General features: G+C 37.8%; 1 protein-coding gene across 5 annotated transcripts in view; it reads left to right on the plus strand.

Annotated features, from left to right (window-relative positions):
• The window catches only part of ELF1 (E74 like ETS transcription factor 1), a 76,445-nt gene that overhangs the window by 29,036 nt on the left and 27,013 nt on the right, over positions 1-20,396 (plus strand). For 2 of the 5 annotated variants that reach the window (XM_088139492.1, XM_088139493.1), the window contains exons 2-3: positions 8,203-8,466; positions 19,265-19,439. In XM_088139492.1, the coding sequence (XP_087995618.1) occupies positions 8,395-8,466; positions 19,265-19,439 (247 nt within the window). In that variant the 5' untranslated portion in view covers positions 8,203-8,394. Of the gene's footprint in view, positions 1-7,781; positions 7,977-8,202; positions 8,467-19,264; positions 19,440-20,396 lie in introns of those variants that run through there. The other 3 variants (XM_007441023.4, XM_088139494.1, XM_088139495.1) reach the window with 3 other exon arrangements.

Raw genomic sequence — 20,396 nt, forward strand, 5'->3', positions numbered from 1 at the left:
TACAACAGTTTGCATATGTGCCTCCCACTTGTTAAGGGACCAAAAGTAATGGGACAGAATAATAATCATACATCAAACTTTCCCTTTTTAATACTTGGTTGCAAATCCGTTGCAGTCAATCACAGCCTGAAGTCTGGAACGCATAGACATCACCAGACGCTGGGTTTCATCCCTGGTGATGCTCTGCCAGGCCTCTACTGCAACTGTCTTCAGTTCCTGCTTGTTCTTGGGGCATTTTCCCTTCAGTTTTGTCTTCAGCAAGTGAAATGCATGCTCAATGGGATTCAGGTCAGGTGATTGACTTGGTCATTGCATAACATTCCACTTCTGTCCCTTCAAAAACTCTTTGGTTGCTTTTGCAGTATGCTTTGGGTCATTGTCCATCTGTACTGTGAAGCGCCGTCCAATGAGTTCTGCAGCATTTGGCTGAATGTGAGCAGATAATATTGCCCGAAACACTGCAGAATTCATCCTGCTGCTTTTGTCAGCAGTCACATCATCAATAAATACAAGAGAACCAGTTCCATTGGCAGCCATACATGCCAACGCCATGACACTACCACCACCATGCTTCACTGATGAGGTGGTATACTTAGGATCATGAGCAGTTCCTTTCCTTCTCCATACTCTTCTCTTCCCAGAAGGTACAAGTTGATCTTGGTCTCATCTGTCCATAGGATGTTGTTCCAGAACTGTGGATGTTGTTCCAGAACTGTGAAGGCTTTTTTAGATGTTTAGTTTGACAAACTCTAATCTGGCCTTCCTGTTTTTGAGGCTCACCAGTGGTTTACATCTTGTGGTGAACCCTCTGTATTCACTCTGGTGAAGTCTTCTTTTGATTGTTGACTGACACACATACACCTACCTCCTGGAGAGTGTTCTTGATCTGGCCAACTGTTGTGAAGGGTGTTTTCTTCACCAGGGAACGAATTCTTCGGTCATCCACCACAGTTGTTTTCCGTTGTCTCCCGGTCTTTTGATGTTGCTGAGCTCACCGGTGCGTTCCTTCTTTTTGAGAATGTTCCAAACAGTTGTTTTGGCCACGCCTAATGTTCTTGCTATCTCTCTGATGGGTTTGTTTTGTTTCTTCAGCCTAATGATGGCTTGCTTCACTGATAGTGACAGCTCTTTGGATCTCATCTTGAGAGTTGACAGCAACAGATTCCAAATGCAAATAGCACACTTGAAATGAACTCTGGGCCTTTTATCTGCACATTGTAATTGGGGTACTGAGGGGATATCACACACCTGGCCATGGAACAGCTGAGAAGCCAATTGTCCCATTACTTTTGGTCCCTTAACAAATGGGAGGCACATATGCAAACTGTTGTAATTCCTACACCGTTCACCTGAGTTGGATGTACATACCCTCAAATTAAAGCTGACAGTCTGCAGTTAACGCACATTGTGTTTGTTTCATTCCAAATCCATTGTGGTGGTGTATAGAGCCAAAGATGTTAGAATTGTATCGATGTCCCAATATTTCTGGACCTGACTGTATGTACTTGCATTTTTTTATGCAGATGATGTGTTAGTTGATGATTTGAATGAGTTCCAGTAAACATTAGATAGAATGTAGGTATGGTGAGGAGTGTGGATCTGAAAATATTTCAGAGACCAAGTTAGTTGTGTTTGACATGAAGAATGGAGTCAACAATTGTAAGTTATACATAAACAGCAAAAAACTAGAGGAAGTGGATTAATTTGATAGAATGTTTACTGAAGAATGGAAAATGGTTAGAGAACTACTATGATATGCAAATACTGATAGAAAGATGGGTTTTAAATGGTCTGTAGTGAGAAATTTATGGTAATGAAAAGGAGAGAAACAAGAAGAGAGATGGCGTCAGATATAAATGAATGTTGAGCAAATGTGTACTGAATATACAAGTGAGTGGAAAAAGTACTTGAGCTAGTTTGCTCATATAGATAAATGTGAGATGAGTTGTGAAACGTGTGATGGAAGAGTGAATGAGTTGAGAGGAAAGGGAAAACCAAGATAGTTGTGTTTGGGTTAAGGTGAGGAGATCCTCAAAGTGAGAGAAGTAAGATGTTGATGTACACAAGGCAGTGTGTGAAGTGATGTATAATGAACAGTGCTGATGCAAACTAGTTTTAGCTATGCTTCTTTTTCTTTTTCTTAAATTAGGAGTTTAATTTCTTTGATTCAGTATTTTTTGTTCTGTTTCTGTACTGTATAGAATGTTGCTTGCACCAAAAGGGAACATGATGGGCATACATGTATATGTGCCTTTTTCTTTCTGAAGACTGCTTACAGCAAACTTTAAATAGAACCTGTAGGCTATTGCTTTTTTTATTTTGTCTTTCACTATGACTGCCTTCTCCTCCTCCTCCACCACCACCCTGTAGTCATGATTGAGCAGAAAGCAATGCATCAGATTAGGAAGATGGGCTGAGTTGTCATTCTCTCTGTGAAGGGCCAATATGGAATCTTTAGGTTGGTAAAGGTCTCCAGCAGCCCCAACACTGTTCAGAGTGAGGTAGGTGGGTATTGGTAACACTAGAGTACACCTGGGAAATCTGCACGATCCTGGTGGCATCTTCCCTTGCCTGGTGCATAGGGGAAAAATGATGAATCTCCCTTAAGATTCTTGGATGAAAAGGTTGGCAGTAAAGATAAAGGGAGAATACTTTTGACCTTCCTTTTTTTGAAGATTTTATAAGTAATATGCTGGGAGCACTGAAAAAGTTGCTTCCAGCTTTTCAACTTCCAAACCACACAGTTGGTAAACAAATGATTCTAGTTATACTTCTAGTTATAGTACACTGGAAATTGAAAATTAACCAGACATTTTTCTGAGCGCCCATTTCAGTGCTCAAAGTTAATTGCAGCTCAGAATATTGTGTGAGCAAACAGTGTCCTATAATAGTGAAAGTAGTTGCAAAAATTGGGAGTAAATTTAGAGATGAAATACTCAGTATTGTTGATTGATTGATTATGTGCCATCAAGTAATTGTTGACTCTTAGCAACCACATAGAGAGATTTTCTCCATGATGATCTATCCCTAATTTGGTCTTTCTGGTCTTCCAACAGTGCACTTATTGCCACTGTAACAGAGTCCATCCACCTTGCTTCTGGTCGTCCTCTTTCTTTCCACCTTTCTCAGCATCAGAGCCTTCTCCAGAGAACTAGGTCTTTGCATAATGTGTCCAAAGCAGGATAATTTGAGCCTGGCCATTTGTGCCTCAAGTGAGAACTTTGAGTTGATTTGTTTGATGATCCATCAATTTGTTTTCTTGGCTGTCCACAGTGTTCTCAGGAGTCTTCTCCAACACCAGTTTTTGCTGGCACACAAAACTAATAATTTTGCCTACATGAGGCATTTTCTGTTATGTTGCATCCTAGCTTGTCAAATGCTCTGTGTTGTCTAATTAGATGTTGCAGACTATATTATACTGTTTGTACGTCTTACAACAACCCTGAATGGAAATGGGGAGGAGAATAGAGACAGAGGAAAAGTAGTAATGGCAGTATTTTTATTTAATGTGTGTTTATAACATTTGGGAGGTTCAGGTGCAGCTTTGAAAAGGTAGGGTTTCTGTGTACTAGGAATTTATGCTTTACGCAATAACTAGGGAGAAATTTCGAATAAGCTTATTGTACAAACTAGTAACAGTATCGCTTAACTGTTATAAAATTGGTGGCTATCAATAAAGAAAAATGATCTTTCACTTCGATTCTGAGTAGCCTTTTAACAGAAAAAGTAGATCTACAGCCAACCATCAACCATCTCATACCTGATAGGGACTTAAAAAAAAAAATATGTATATATTTTCTGCTGATCACAGGGATAGGGAATTTTTCTGTCTCTGTAAGTGAAAGGGAAGAAGGAAGAATTTTGTGATCTAGCCAATTTGTACCCGACTTTGAGTCATTCACCTAAGACTCCATTTTAGGTCAGCAGAGACCAACTTTGAACCACTCTAACTCATTCCAATCATCCACAAAAGGAATTTAACATTGCTTTGTTAAGTCAGCAGCTTCTGGCTCTTATCTTGCCCTGTGGCATACAGGGAGCAGAGACGTGCCTCCAAAAAATCCAGCAAATAGTATAACTTGCTTCAGAAACAAGGGGGAAAAAATCAGCCACAATTTTATTGGTTGCAGCTGACACCAGGTTTGGTGCTACATCAAGTCTGAATCCAGATGCTTTTCTGATGGCTGCATAGCGCATCACTAGCAAGCCCGATGGGAACATTCGGGGGTAAGATTTAGTCATCACACTGTACCACAGACTGACTGTGAAAGAGCCTGCTTCGCTGTCTAAAATGGTCATGCTGTTAAAGCAGCATCTGCCCCCCAACCTGCAAGGTTCTATAAATATGTACCGACTGAAACTGTAGGCCACATATACGATTGCACATTTGTTTTAGGTAGAAAGTGGAATAGCACATAAACAAATGCTGAGTTAGCAAGTTAGGCTGCAGTGAGGACAGAGGAGGAATAGGTAAAAGTAACAACCACTGTGCCGAGAAGCCAACTTTAGCCCTGTCCTCCTGCAAGGCATTCTGTTAAGTTGTAGAAGGGGGAAGAGAGAGAATCAGGTTGCTTTATCAGTTCAGAGTTAGCCATTTTGACGCCTCCTTTCTGAGTTCTTTCCATTCTAGCTGTTTTTAATAGGAAGATCAATCAGTCAGTAACAAATAAATCCATCTGAATTTGATTAATTTGCCATTGTATCAAGATGTGTAGATGTTCTCTTGTAGAGATGGTGAATCTATTCATTCTCACACTTCTGGTCCTATTTGTGATGAAACCTGCAAATTTTGATAAGATCTTGTAAAAAATGAACTGAACAAAACCTGCCTTCAGCATATTTTGTAAGTATAGCTTAGACAGGATTATACAGTTGCAAGTAAAAATATAGGCACTCTGGTCAAATTGTATCTTTCAGTGAATGCCAACGTGAACAGAAGCTGACACAGCCATTATATAATACAAAGTTAAGCATGGTATATTTCTGCCAATTTGAATGTGTACTTATTTATGTGTAGTTATTTACAGATTTTGAATAAGAAAACAGTGAATATAATAATACAGAAATGTGGACATTCTTTCACTCAGTACTTTGGAACATCTCCTCCAGCAGGAATAACAGCTTCCAAACTTTTCCTGTAGCCAGCTAAGCATCTTCAAGAAGGAAAAATTTTCTCCCCCTACCCTTCCTCACAAAACTATCTCTGAAATATTCTTAGGTCACCTTGCATAGTTTGCATGTTTGAGGTCTCCCCACAGATTTTCAGTTATATTCAAATCTGGGGACTGTGAAGGCTGTTCCAAAACCAACCACCTTCCTTCCTTCCTTCCTTCCTTCCTTCCTTCCTTCCTTCCTTCCTTCCTTCCTTCCTTCCTTCCTTCCTTCCTTCCTTCCTTCCTTCCTTCCTTCCTTCCTTCCTTCTTCTGTGTGTATTTCATGGTTGATTTTGAGGTATTTTTGGGATTGTTTTGTTGAAATATCCAACATCTTATGAGGCAGTTGAAGCACTAAGCATGACAGTGGCTTTGCTTTGGAATAGTATGGCAACCTGTAGCATAGAAAATATTTGTGGGTGGAAGAAATAATGGATTCAATCAAATATCAACATATTCTAGAAAGTCCCCCAGTCACTAAAGAAACTGAAGCTGAAAAGAGATTGGATGGTTCATGAGCACAGTGATCTAAACATTCCTCCAAATCAACCATGAAATACAGAAAGTAAGATAAAGGTTTTAGAATAGTCTTCACAGTTCCCAGAATTGAATATTATTGAACATCTCTGGGAGATCTATAATAAAGACTTGATTTGATTTGCAAACATGCAGTGTATGCAAGGAAACCTACAAATATTTCAGAGGTAGAAAAATTCTGCAAGGAAGAGTGGGAAAAATTCCAGAAGCAAGAATAGAAAGTCTCTCAGCTGATTACAGGAAATATTTGGAAGTTGAAAGATGAAGATGTTCCAAAGTACTGACTGGAAGGATTCCACATTTCTGTACTATCACGGTCATTGTTTTCTTATTCTGAATCTGTAAACAACACACGAATTGTAAATATGTATTCAAATTTGAATAAAGGTATTGTGTTTACCTTTGTACTATGTAGTGGTTTATATCAGCTTCTGTTCATTAGGGCTTCATTGAAACATACTGTTTGTCCAGGGCTACCAATTTGCACGTACCTGTACTGAACTTAAATGTCTTACAAATATTAAAGATGAGAAGTATGTCAAAGAAATGAGGAAGTAACTGACTCAATACCACAAGCATGGTAGGTGTGAATATACAAGGGCTTGCATCCAGATTTTTAACAGCTAAGTGTTCAAAGTTCAGTTTTTTTTCCCTTCTGCATACTCTTTTAATCTCATGTTGTTTTTGTCTCATGTCCTAGCATAGCTGTGAGTTTGGTAGGTCTTTATCCAAACTAAATATAATTCACACCCATTCCTAATCTTTGCATGATAGCAGTGCTAGATGCCAAGGCAGTGTCAAACCACTTATGCTTTATTGGTCAGAAAACTATTGACCAGAAAATATGCCCATGAAGTCAACAGGAGTTGCGCACAACTTGAGGAAGACTGTATGTTTACCATAGCATCGGATGTGCAAGCATTATTTCAAAATAGCCTTATTCCTAAGGAACTGTAATCCTAAAATAATCTGCATTTTAAAAGTTGATGCAGAACTTTTGTTGGTGCAGACTTCTGATTTGCAGACTAATTATCTAATGTTTAACCTCCATTTTCTAAAGCCCTTCTGCCTATAGAATTAATAACCACACTGGTAGGAGCCATTGAATCAAACCCTTTGAAACACATAGCTGATGTAATACAGTATTTTTTTGTGCAACTGTATTGTTCATATGTCCTAGAGAGATGGAATTGCCAATTTAGAGGGGCTCTGGCCTTAAAATTGTCTCCAATGTTGGAAGCTCTCAAATTGAGATAGGGTTAAAGAAGAAATTACCATTGTCCTAATTCTAGCAGGTGACATATTTCATGTGGCAGTGTTCCATATAACAATATTATAGGCAAGGCTTGCTTTGAGCCTAGGTTCCTTCTCAAATTGCCAGACGCTTTCACCTTGCTCTGACAGAAAGTAGATATAGAAGGAAGAGAACCAAGATCAATATATTTATTTAACATGCTCCTGCCTCACTGGGGTTTGTTTGCTAAGAAGGTACTGGCATCATTTTTATAGCTGAGGAAGTTTGCAGAATTAAGGTTTGGTTCTTTCTCACTATTAGGAGAACAGTTAAAACCCATCTACAGTGGTGATTGAGTAAGAAGATTGACAGGCATGTCAGTAGTTTTGCTTAGTAGCGATTTAATCAGTACAAAGCATTTATACAAAATAAAAATAGCGAAGCCTTTTCGTTCTTTCACTTTCCAAAAAGGGCTTGTAGGAAAAGCATGCTTAAGACATTAAGAGCATCACCAACATTTTGACAAGAATTAATACCTATACTTCCCTACCTTGATCAGTTTGTTTTTAATCGTGCTGTGGTTTAGAACTGTGATACAGCCTATCACTTCCGGCTGTACTCATTTAGCTGATCCTTATACATCATAGGTTAGAAGGAGGGAGTTAAAAGTCCTCCTCCAACATAGCCCATTTTGGTGCATTTCTGTTTATCAAGCCCTTGTAGCATACAGTTCTTTGCATGCTTCATTTGCCATGACGTGGTCATTGTTTCCTTCCTGCTGCTTACAAGCCAGTGTTAGAGATAAGAATGCACTCACCGTGCGTTTTCATACTACTGGAAAAAAAAATGCCCCAGTATCTGCTCAGCTACAAAGTGGATCCGAGAAGTGTTTTACACCTCTGAAAGATTGTTGACCTGTAATATATTCTAGGAGTATAACGAAGAGAGATATTTGGTTGGAAAGGAAAACAAAAGCATTGCAAACTGGATCCGCTAGCATTTGGTATATCATACTCCTTTGGACTGCGCATTTCGAGTTTTCAGTCAGGGTTGTTAGTGTTTAACTTTCTTCCTGGTAGCTCTGGGGGTCGGTGGGGGGGGGGGGACACGTCAGAAGACATGTGCTTCACATTTTGTAAGATTCATCCCTTATTCTTGTCTGTTTCTAAGAAATGCTAACGAAGTCCTATAAAATCAAAACATGGCCAAGTTAATATCTGTATTTATTGTATTTTTATTTGATTATTCATACTGACTTAATTTTCTTTTTTTTTTTAGTGGTTTTTCAAGAAACAGTGTTAAAACGTCACTTTAAAAGGAAGACTGACGGAATAAGAATTTCTGCCTGGCATTTGATTCCCTTCAACGTCTCCTGCCCCATACAACTCATTCCTGGTGATAAATTCTGTTTCTTAATGCTGAAGAAGCATTTTTATTCCATGCTAAATTGAGATCTTGGAATGCTTTATTATGGCAGCAGTGGTACAGCAAAATGACTTGATGTTTGAATTTGCCAGTAATGTCATGGAGGATGAGCAACAGGTAAGAAATATCCAAAAGAAGCTCTGTTAGATACTTAAATTAACAAAAGATTAATACCCCTGCTTTACTATCTTTTTTCTTCTGAATGTTTGATGGTTAGTGAAAGGGAATCCTATGTACATTTATTCACCTTTCCTGACCCTTGTCTGTTTGTGAGCCATATAGTTGACAAGTTTGGATGCCTTAAAAGTTTCTGGTACATAGAATTTGTGGACAGTTTAGTTCTTTCCTTATCTTGAGCTGTGGAAGTCTTCAATATAATTCCTTTGGTGGAAGCTTTTCTTTACAAATGTTTGGTTTGGGCAAATATTTATGGGCAGTACAAATAATTAAATAGGGCATAGATACAGAGGGGCTGCATGCAACCTTCTAGGGGTTTAGGTGCAGGTCTCCCTTGCCTCTCCCATTATCTCTGTCTCTGTGAATTTGCCCTACCATCTCTTTGTATGAGATGACTGGTATACGTGTTGGTGAATGTCTGTATGAGAATGGATATAATTTCCCACATACTTATTTTAAATCTGGGGGTCAATTAAGGTATATGGGGATCGGCACAAGAACCATATGTGTTAAAGTGTAACACTTTAATGATTTGATTGTGAGTTAGTAATATCATTTAATTATTGGTATTCAGTGTTTGTCCCCTGCCTAGTTTTCAAACAGCTTTATGTAGCTCTATCTTCTTTGGCGTATGGCCTCTGAGAAGCATATCAATACAACTCTGAAATAGACTGATAGCAGTTCAGAATTTCAGAATCCAAATTGGATGTTTAACACCCCCAGTGCCTTATTTTTTTTTATCTGTTTTATGCACATTTTCTGATCAGACAAAACAGGTTTCAGCTTCTGGCCTTTATAGTCCGTTTCAAAAAATGGCTTAAGACAGCATTTTGCATAGTAGAGAAAGATGGCTATTTCAAAGAGGGATAATAACTCTCCATGGTGATGGTGTTTAGTTCTTTCCAGATTATTAGTTTATATTGCAACAAATACATTTTTGGCTCATTTGTTGTGAGAGTCAGGTGTTGCTCAAGGAAGTAATTTAGATTGGTAAGTTATTCTGTGTTCCAGTATTGAAATCAGGAGTATATGATTGCTAGAGAAAATGTTTAATTTTTTCATAACAGGAGCTATTACATTTTGCAGTGCTACCTGAAGCATACCACATAAGATTTATTAGCAATTATTAGATAATGCCCCCATATGCAACACAGATTCACTCCCTTCCCATGGATTTGTATTGTTGAGACTCAGAATTTAGATTGTAAGAAGAAGCACATAAGCACATAATCTGAAATTGAATAGTCAAAAGGGGAAGTGGGTTCTTCAATATTTTTTATAATTTGTATTTATTGCCAGTTATTTATGTTTTTCCAGAGTTGCAAGTCTTCAGACTTTCTGTTAAGATTGTAGGTGGCCTTGCTCAGGTGAGCTGGAAGGTGTTTCCTAGAGAGTAGGCCAGTGCTTCTCAACCTTGGCAACTCTTAAGATGCGTGGACTTCAACTCCCAGAATTCCCGAGCCAACATGGGTTGAAGTCCACGCATCTTAAAGTTGTCAAGGTTTAGAAATACTGGAGCAGGCAGTACCCTCTTTCCTGCCAGCATGCTTGTTGGAGGCCAAGCTAAAAGACTCTAATTAAGGTAGATTAAAGCAGAAGCTCTTTTCACATCCTGTTCCTCATTGGTAAAACTGCTTCAACAGTTTGTTGTAATGACAAAGAATAAGAGAATCCATGAACAGGTCTTCCTGAGTTTCTTGGAGAAAAAGTGAAATATTAACATGAGGCAGTATTGCTTAGTAAAGCTATGTTTTAATGTACATTTCTGAAATAATGTTTTGCAAATGGCTCTGAACACTCAGAAATGATCTATAAATGTTAAATGTGATCTTATACTGTTATTACAAATCTTATATGTACATAAAGTAAGGGATGGGGCAACAAATCAGCATTTACTGTTCTGGCATTTGTGTTTGTGTTTCCTTAAGCAGGCTGGCTCTCTAGATAACCAATAGTTAAGGCTTTTTGTATTGAGTGAAAAATGTGAAGGCTCTTTATAGCATTGCCTTGCTTTCTATCTAGAGTACAAATATATCCATTTTAAATGTACCAAAATAATTGCTTCAGTGGAGGCCCAGTTCCCTGATTCACTTCCTCTGCATAGACACATATGACTCCTTTAGAGTAAAATGGCTATACGGTAAATCACATGCAGGGATGTGATCTGAAGGCTCTGTGTTTGGGGTTCTTGCTAATTATTATCCTTAAGTACATATGTAGCATCTTTTGAATATTCAAAGAGCAGTAACCCTTAGAACAGGTCTGTAAGGTAGGCCAGTTCTGTTATCCTCATGTTTCAGATGACCGAGAAAGAACAACTTGCTTCAAGCTATCTCAGGGGTTAATTGCCAGTGTGGAAATATAACAGGGATTTTTCCAGTTCATGTTCTTACCCTAACTCAGTTCATTCTGGAGTGCTACGCATGAATGTGTAACAGGCATGTGTTCCACATATTAAATACCAGGCTGGATTCTCTGACACTGAATTGATGTTCTCTTCACTTTGGGTCAAATACTCCTGGTTTTCAACAAACCCATCCTATAAAGGACTGTCATGGCTTACCCTGGGAATTTCTTTTTAGGTGGTCAGGTAACCTAGCAATTTAGAGAACACATTAAGTTAAACTGCTGATGCTCAATTTATGCAATGTTTATAGAAATCCAGGAAGAGAAAACTGAACGAAAGAAAATGCTCAGCTTTGTTTTTTTAATAAGGAGCAGTTGAAAGAGTGAAATAAGTAATTCTACTTGTTCCCTACACAATTTTAAAACTTATCAACTCTTTCAAAACTTTTTTTAGAGTACCATGGCTGAACATTGTAAATGCTAAGTGAGATAGAGTCAAAAATATATAACTTGAAGGTCATCATTTTTCAAATCCAAATATTCTGGTCACAGTTTTTGCTTGGAAAATTGTTTTCAGTAACTCTGGATAAATGAACTTGCAAACCAGCTCAGCCTACCCAATGGCTCAGGCTTCAAAGTCTTGAAGGATATGCATGTTGGGTTTGTTGCATATAGTCACAGAAACTGTCAGCTGTGACCTTATAGTCATAATTAATTTATGCTAAAAGATATATTTTCTGCTTGACAGCCCTGATAAAGGTGCCCAGTTTTAGCTCTGACTGGGGTAGTTCTAAGGGCTTCCCCTGGGCAAAATGGGATTTCTGTTTTGTCGTTGGCTTTTTAGTGGAATCTTGGCTGCACTGTTACAAATTTAGTCATTTTATGAGCTCAGTTATATTGTTTATAGAACTATATAAATATTTTGGATGTGCTTTGTGCTTTGTGTGGTCTATTTGCTTTTAAAGAGGAATACTACATTAACTAAACAAAGATTTTTTTAAAAAAATCCCATGGAAATTTGGGACAGTATTCAAAGGAAAACTCTCTGAGTTCTCTGACATATTCATTTGAAATATCTGACTGATTTGGTTGGAGTGTTTGCTGAAATTACTACAAACCATTTTTCTGGAATGACACATGACAGAATATTTGGTGTAAGCTTGTAATCACATATGGATGCCTTCAACTTAGTTTAGAGGTCCTGCTGTGTGTATTGTCAGCAAGAGAAGTGAGGTTGGTAACAACATAGCATAGGTCCTTCTTGCAGCATTTCCTTCTTAAGGAAGTTAAATTGGCTCTGTCTTTATGTAATTTCAGGTGGCCTGTTCTGTTTGGACTTCTAATGATTTTGAATTTAATTAGCGCCATTATTTATGGCTTTGAAGATGGTTATTCCCTACTAAATTGATTTATATAATTTTTAAACTGTGTGTCACTTTAGGAACTTTTTTTGGCTATAAGTTGATTCATATACTCTCCTTTGAGTTGAGATCTCATGTTGGTGGCTTCATGGATACAGCTGTGTGATTTGTCAATGTCAACTGATACAACAATGTCAATTGATTGATCATTGATACAACCCCACTATTTCTTGGTGGTGTTCCATCCATATACTAACTAAATTCAACCCTGTATGCCTTTTTAAGTTCAACTATGGACTATTAAATGTTGCCAGCTCGCAGAGCTTTATTTATTTATTTAACCTGATATTCCACTGCTTAATGAAGTCTGTGAGCAGTTCCTAATAAAGAAAAACAATTCAAACCTGGATGCTTTTAATTAAAAAAAAATCCTATTGTGTACCTCTATTGCTTGAATCATTTTGATATTAGTGTACTATTAAGCATCAGACTTAAAGTGTGGGTACTGTGAAGAGATCCAGTGCAGACTCAATAGTAGCTTGTATGTATGTATGTGTATATATATATAAAACACACACACACACACGCACACACACATGCACACACACAGAGTCATGGAACCTTTAAACATTAGTAAAAATAGAAAACTTAGTTTGCTGATCTGCAGTAAAAACATTAATTCCGTCTGGGAAATTGTAATTTTGAAATACCATAGTTTATCTGTTAGCAAGTCCCAGTGGGGCTTTCTTCTAAGTAACACTGTTGGTAGGAAAGCTATTTTTTGACTACTTCTGTAAGAAAACTAAACTTTTACAATAGCTGTAAGCATTGCAGTGGTGAGACTGTTTAGTGATGATGGAGTTGCAGTCTAACACAGTTTATCAGTTTAAATATCAGTAATATCAGTTTAAAAGAGATGTAATATCAGTAATATCAGTTTAAAAGAGAAGAGTCTAGATGGGAATGAGTTTGAAAACTACAGAATTGTATTCTAAAAACTTTCTTTATATGCTCTGTGACTTCCTTTTTTAGAAGAGTGTTGCAATAACAGAAGAGGAAGTTAACTAAGATAATGTGCTATGGAAGCTTCTTCATATGTTAAATATTATAAATATAATCAGGATTCGTTGGCAGACCTTAATCATTAGCACCAGGTGCCCCCAAAGGTCAGTACAGCTGCACAGTTAGCCACTTCCAACCTATGTAGGAATTAAGGGACAATTGCCCTGCATGAGATTTGCAGGAATATATGGCAAAGATCATTAAAACCAACAGAACAGCAAAACATTATTTAAATAGGAATTTAAACCAGTAGGCTGTTAAGCTTTGGGAAGATGGCAGCATTAAAGGTATCTTTGTTGAGCCAAAAATACTAAGCCTGGTCGGGTCTGGTTATTTTATTTTTTTGGGTGGGAGACCTTCAGGAAAAAAGAGGGCAGCCTGGGAGATCCAGGACACATTTTTACACCACTGAAGATGTTACCTAGTCGGGTAATGAAATGTTTGCAAGAAAACAACCAAGCTCAGAGAACCCCAAGGACTCCACATTTTTACACCACTTCCATATTGTTGCCAAATAAACTGCAGTTGTGTGTCCCTGGTCATCAGAGATCGACATTGACTTAAAGGGGACTTTACTAATTTTAAAGGAAGGTAGAGAAATTGGACAGAAACAAAATACTAAACTAAATATGGTTTCATACAAAAGTTTAGGCATCCCTGATCAAATTGTATGTTTCAATGAATCTTAGTGAATAAAAGCAGACACAGTCTCTTTCTGGTACAAAGTTAAACACAACATCTTTTGACAAATTTGAATGCATACTAATTATTTACATGCAGATATTTACAGGTTCTAAATACATTTTTTGTTTTTGTCTTCTTTAATAGAGATGATGGATAACCCATGACTGTGCCTGAGCTAACTTTTTTCAGAATGGGAATCAGATGAACTAAGACTAGTAGAAAATAGATAATTCTAATGGACAGATTAAAAAAATTAATGGGTGGGTTGGTTGGTTCCTTCCTTCCCTCCCTCCCTCTCTCTTTTTCTCTCTCTTCCTCTTCCTCTCTTTTCCCAACTTTACTGTAAGAGCTCAAAGGGATCTATCAAAATGGATGAATAGACATTAAAATGGCAAATGCAGGCAAGTATCAAGTGATGCACATTGGCACAAAATACCAGTTGGCACCAACTGACCAGGAAGAAGATCTTGGAGTCATGATGGGTAGCTCAGTAAAAATGTTAACCCAGCTGCTATAAAAGGGGAGATTTGTGAACTCTGTCTTGTAATCATTAAAGAAGGAATTAAAAATATAACAGCCTATCTATCCTTATAAAAAATTACGCACTTGGAATGTTATATTCAGTTCTGATTGCTATGCCTGGAAAACAATATTATAGAACTAGAAAAAAACCAAATGAAATGATTAACGGGCTAAACCAGCTTTCCTACAAAGTCTTCATCATTTAGGACCCTCAGCTTGAGTGAAGGAAGATAAGGAAAGATATCATAGAGCTGTAGAAAACTGTATGACATGAAAAATGTGGATAGGAAAACCTTTTTCCTGCCAAGGATAGAGCCCAAGTTCATTTGTTACAACTAAGTGTGGGGAGATTCAGGACGATGGAAGGAAGTACTTTATATATAGCAGCTCAATCACAGCATTTGCTACCATCAGCCATGGAATTTGGATTTGGCCACCACCATCAGATGGTCTTAAAAGGAGATTAGACAAATTCATGGAAGACTGAGCTACCTGCGGCAACTAGCCTCGAATCCCAGTTGCTAGGGAGTAACAGTGCACTTGCTGAAAGCATCTTGGTTGCAGTGGGATATGGAACGGTGGGCGGCAGGGGCCTTGATTTGATCCAGCCATGGGGCCCTTCTCAGGTTCTGTTGCACTGGCTTTTTATTTTGCATGTTTACAAGTTCAGATCACGGGGGAGTGAATACTTCTGAACATAGTAGAACTTGCCTCTGCAAACTTGCATTGGATGGACTTCTAATATGACAAGTATATGCCCCTCCCCCCAAAAAATCTGGTTTGAAACTTAAGAGTCTTATCCATGAGTAAATGCATCAATAACGAGACAGTCTTCCATCTCCTCTTTGCACCAGATGTGGCACTGGAAGTGGCAACATAAATTTGTGAAACTACTTGCTGCATGCTGAAGTCCCGATTTCAAATTTAGGGATGTTCCTGACAGGGAAATGGTGAAGAGCCCTAAAAACAATTTTTAAAAAATGGTGTCCAGAATTGGATGCAGTGCTCAAAATAGGCTGAGCACTGCAGAATGTGTGGGATGGGGGTGAGGGAGTTCGTTCTTGTGACATGAAAACGATATTTATGTAGCTTAAAACTGCATTTGTCTTTTTTTGCAACCACATCATACTGCTGACCTATATTCTGCTTAGAGTGCACTACTAATTCCAAGATTATTTTGTATCATTACTAAACTGGGTATGTCTCATTTTATGTTTGTCATTTGATTTCCTTTTGCTAAGTGAAGAAGTTTGTATTTATGCTTATTAAATTTTATTTTGTTACTTTTAGCCCATTTTTACTTTATTTAAGATAGAGATTTGCTACAATATTTTTTTCCATTTATGCGACAGAAATGTGTCTTTTGGCTGTATTCTACTTCCTTGAGTACAGTATATAGATTATTAAATCTTAGTATTAAAAATAGTATCCAGTAAATAACCATCAGATTCCTGAGAATGACTGTAACAGTTGCATTTTCTTAGGAATTCGTCTGGATCTTATTTTAAATCCATAAATCTAAATAGTGAGACAAAGTGTTTATAATAGATCTTGAGTATTAATAGAGAAATACATCATAAAAAGTATGTAACTCCCCCACTTCTGTTAACTCATCTTGCTTCTTTTTTATGGTTGAATAGTATTTTTATGAAATGTTCTCAAGACATTTGAAACGAATGCATCACTTTAATGCCATGTATCTGGAATCCAGTATTCTTTTTGTTTTTGCTGGGGACTACAAATCCAAAGTAGTAATGCCCTCATGAATATTTTGCAAGATAGGAATTTGGGAGTAAAATAATTTCCCATAAAGATGTCTTTCTGAAACTACAGGTAGTCCCCAGTTTAAGAATGGGTTCCTTTCCCAAGGTCTGTCCTTAAGTTGAATTTGCATGTAAGCTGGACAGTATTATTGTCTAATACTGTGTAAGTAGTATTGTGTAATTAACTCGAACCATTGTGTATTTAACTTGAATTTTGCTACAGTAGGCTCTGTTCTTAACTATGGGTCATCTGTAAACTGGGCATTCTTAACCCAAGGACTACTTGTATTAAATGGAAAGTTCAACTTCTAACATACATATTGAGAAATATCCTGAATAGAAATAGTTGGTTTTCAGTTGCTTTAGATGGTTCATTTTCCTGAACTGTATGTATTATTTTTAAAACTTAACTGCAATTAGGAAGCAAATATGTATTCAGACAAAGTCGCTCCAACTTGTACTACTTATAAATATATTCCTTCAGAATGACACAGGGACTTCCAAATTAGAGAATGCAGCAGAAATATAACTCTTCCAACGTATGACAGAGCCTTCATAGTCCAGAGTTCTTATTCTCTCTGTTTCTTAAGGGGCTTGGGTGCAGAACGTGCAATCCAGTACAGACCCACATAAACAAGAATATCTAAGTAAAAAATACAGCTCTGTAGCACTAGCTTTACTCAGTTGCTAATTAAGTATTAGAATAATTGCTGGCAGGCACAAGTTCAAAGAACATAGCTGTGAAGTTTGCAAGGTGATTTTGTAGTGGTCCGTACCTCCCTCAGAGACCTTGGGCTATATTTGGGGACTGGTGGAGATGTAGGGAATTTCAGTCCAACCACCAACCTCTTACAAATTTGAACCGGCATGTTGAACTGTAGGTGCCTTTAGAGGAATTTATGGTTCTGCTGAGTTGCTTAACATCTGTTTGCTGTAACCTTTTTCTCTGTTTCAGTGTGGCATTGTGTTGCTGCTGCTGCTGCCTTCTTTCACTTCCTGTTGGAGGAAGCCTGCTTGATGGGAACTTGTTAACTACTAATTTTAAAACATGTTTAGCTTTTTTGTAGATGACTTACCTTATTACAAATTGCTAGTTAGTACTGAGTTTAGAATATGTTGTTAAAATTGGAAATGGGATTATGATAGTAATAAAATTGCAATATATGTGTTATCACAGCACATGGGGTACCTACTTGACCTTGGTAGGTCTAGAAAGGCTAAGTAGAGTTGGATGGTTAGTACTTGGATGGGAGATCTTCAGGAAGATGAGGCTGTAGGCTGGACTGAGAAATGGGGAAAAGAAAAACATGCCAGAAGAAAATGATGGTAAAACACTATTGCTGCTAAGGAAGCTACATGGATGTAGCCAGGGGGAGCCTTTACTTGGTAAATATATATATTGACTAGGGTTCCAAGTGGAAATCAAAGTCTGTTGCTGTTTGCTGGTGGTAGCATTCAAAAATAAAGCAAGAATTAATAGATAGAGGTTCTTGCTATGATGCGTGCAGTCCTTCCTCTCCCTAGCTAGTCTGTTTCTCTGAACAAAAGGCAGGAAGAGACCTAGCCAGAAGAAAATCTACATCATGAATCTACATTGTGGGCTGATTTTTCATATGACTCAGCTATAAGCTAAACAGATAGGAATGATCTGGAAGATGCTGAACCAGACATTCCAAACTATGTATTAGTCTGTTTGAATTTCCCTCCATGGAAATCTTTGTTTAGTGAAACTTTCTTTGTGTTTAAGCAGCACTGGTCAGTCTGACCATATGAGATGTCCCAGACAGCTCTCTCCCCTTTCCCACTGCACCTATATTGAGGTCCCCCAGAAGTTTAGTTAGCTGAGTCTAGGTTTTGTTTCCATTTCATTTCATTTCATTTCTACAAAAGATTACTCTGCTGCTTATGCTATTATGAGGGACTCTTGCCATTAAATTAGGAGTTGCCATGCAAATACAGCCACAGTTAGAATCTATAAAAGGCTGAAAGAAAAGTGGAATATCTGTGTGGTGAAAATTTCTTGTCAGTGTTTTGAATTACTCAGATTCTTAAGGCTTTTATATTTTCATTGCCTTTGACAGACCAGATGTTATTAATATTGAAAACCAACTGAAATTGGGGCCTTTTAGATAAGCATCTTGGTTGCACATAACTTTTGTACTTTGTTCAATGTGGGGTTTTTTTTTGGTGTTATGAAGTATGTTTTGAATTAAGTATATACAATCATTTGAACATTATATAGGGTACCCCTTCTTGTTTGTCTTCTCCGTTCTTTGTGGATTATATGGAATATTTTTAAAGAGTGGATCTCACTCTGTAGTTTAAAATAGTGAAATAGATTACTATAGTCAGCGCTTTCTATATGCTGCTGTGTAAGTGCTGGACTCACTTATTATTTTGTGGCATGCACCTGAATTGGGAATTAATTATGCCTTAAGTATTGAACAATTTTAGTAATACTAAGCATCATAGCAACAGAATTATTGTATTAAACAGAGGCTGAAAATAGCTGAAGAGTAGTTCGGTTAAGGTGACCTAGTAAGCCATAGTTCTCTTAACTATGCAGTACATCAACTTTCATAGAGCTGGAAATAAATAACATATTCTTAAACTAATAATCTTCCACTTTCCTGATTTGAATGCCATGTCAAGTCAAATGTTTATTTGTGGAATCATCTCCTCCTTCTCTTCCATTTTTTACTATACATTAATATAGTCCTGTAGCTTTTGACGTGCCTCGCAATTCACAGATCAGTGAGTGATTCAGTAATGGGTCACAACTTAACAGATGAAGCCCAGGGATCTCTAAACTGTGACAGAAAACAGGACACTGGTGTGCCATAAACCAGAGCAAGAATAGTAAGATGTGCTTACAAAACAATGTCTTTCTCTAGTTGATGCTTGAAACTGAATCAGTTTACACATTTGTGAATTTTTGTGGTGCCAGGTATTCCGCTTGTTCACTGATAAAGTTTTATTTTGTGGCCTCTTTTTAAACAGCTGGGTGATCCTTCTATCTTTCCTGCTGTCATTGTGGAACATGTGCCGAGTGCTGATCTCCTGAACAATTATTCTGGGTTATCTTGTGTTGCTGAACCTAGTGACATGATAACTGAGAATTCACTGGATGTTGCTGAAGAAGAAATTATAGAAGATGATGATATCACCCTTACAGGTGTGTAAACTCCCCCCCCCCCCATTATCACTTAAGACACTGTGGCTCACTGTGTGCAGTTTGTCTGTGTCCAAGCCAAGCTGTGGTTTACTTATTTTGATTATCGTGTTTATTTGGGTAGTTTCACTACCTGAAGTGGTGATGCCAACACAAGTTTGTATTGCATATGGTTCATTGCTGTCATGTTCCAGCTGGAACCAAGGCTTTGTGTTATTTTTTCTCTCCATCTTGTAGTAGGTTGACTTTGTGGGATCACTAGAATGTTGTCTTTTTGGCTCATCCTTTGCCAGGCATGTGTATGACATGCCCTGCCCACTTGTTTTAGTGTTACTTGGGTGTCTTTAAAGTTGGTCCTGCAATGGATTTCTACATTTGGGATTTGATCTCTGAGCAAGATCTTTAGCATTCGCCTCACTGTTGTTCATTTCATACTGTAACTCAAGGTTTCTCTGCATCTCAACTTCTCAGGTTTCACACTTCATAGCCATAGATCCTGGCTGTAACCATAGCATTGAAAATGTCTGCTCATGCTTTGATATTCCCCATTTCTTGTAGTATTGCGTTTTTTGCAGTTAAAATTAAGCCATGGCGCAGTTCTTGAGCATAGTATCTCTGGTCAGTTATGTTTGTGGCATTGGTCTCCTGGCCAAGGCAGATGAAAGAACTGACATGTTCTATCAGCTCTTCATCTAGTTTCATTTCATGGTATGGATGGAATTGGTTTCGCAAGTATTGAGTCGTCTTCCTGTTGATTTTCAAGCTGACAGTTCTACTTGCCACACTGAGCTATTTGGACACTGCTAAATGATAAAGCAAGGCTAGTCTTATTTGTAGCTGCTTATCTGCTTTTATTTTTCTTGTTTAAATAGCTCAGCTTATGGTAGAGAAACAGTCATAACTGCCAGCTCTTTAAGATAAGTGGGTCAAGAGATGGACACCACAGAGATTCCAGGAATG

Source organism: Python bivittatus, unplaced genomic scaffold (assembly GCF_059951505.1).
Source record: "Python bivittatus isolate LINGU-HERP-01145 unplaced genomic scaffold, Pbiv_v1 ctg000210_np1212, whole genome shotgun sequence".
Lineage (NCBI taxonomy): Eukaryota > Metazoa > Chordata > Lepidosauria > Squamata > Pythonidae > Python > Python bivittatus.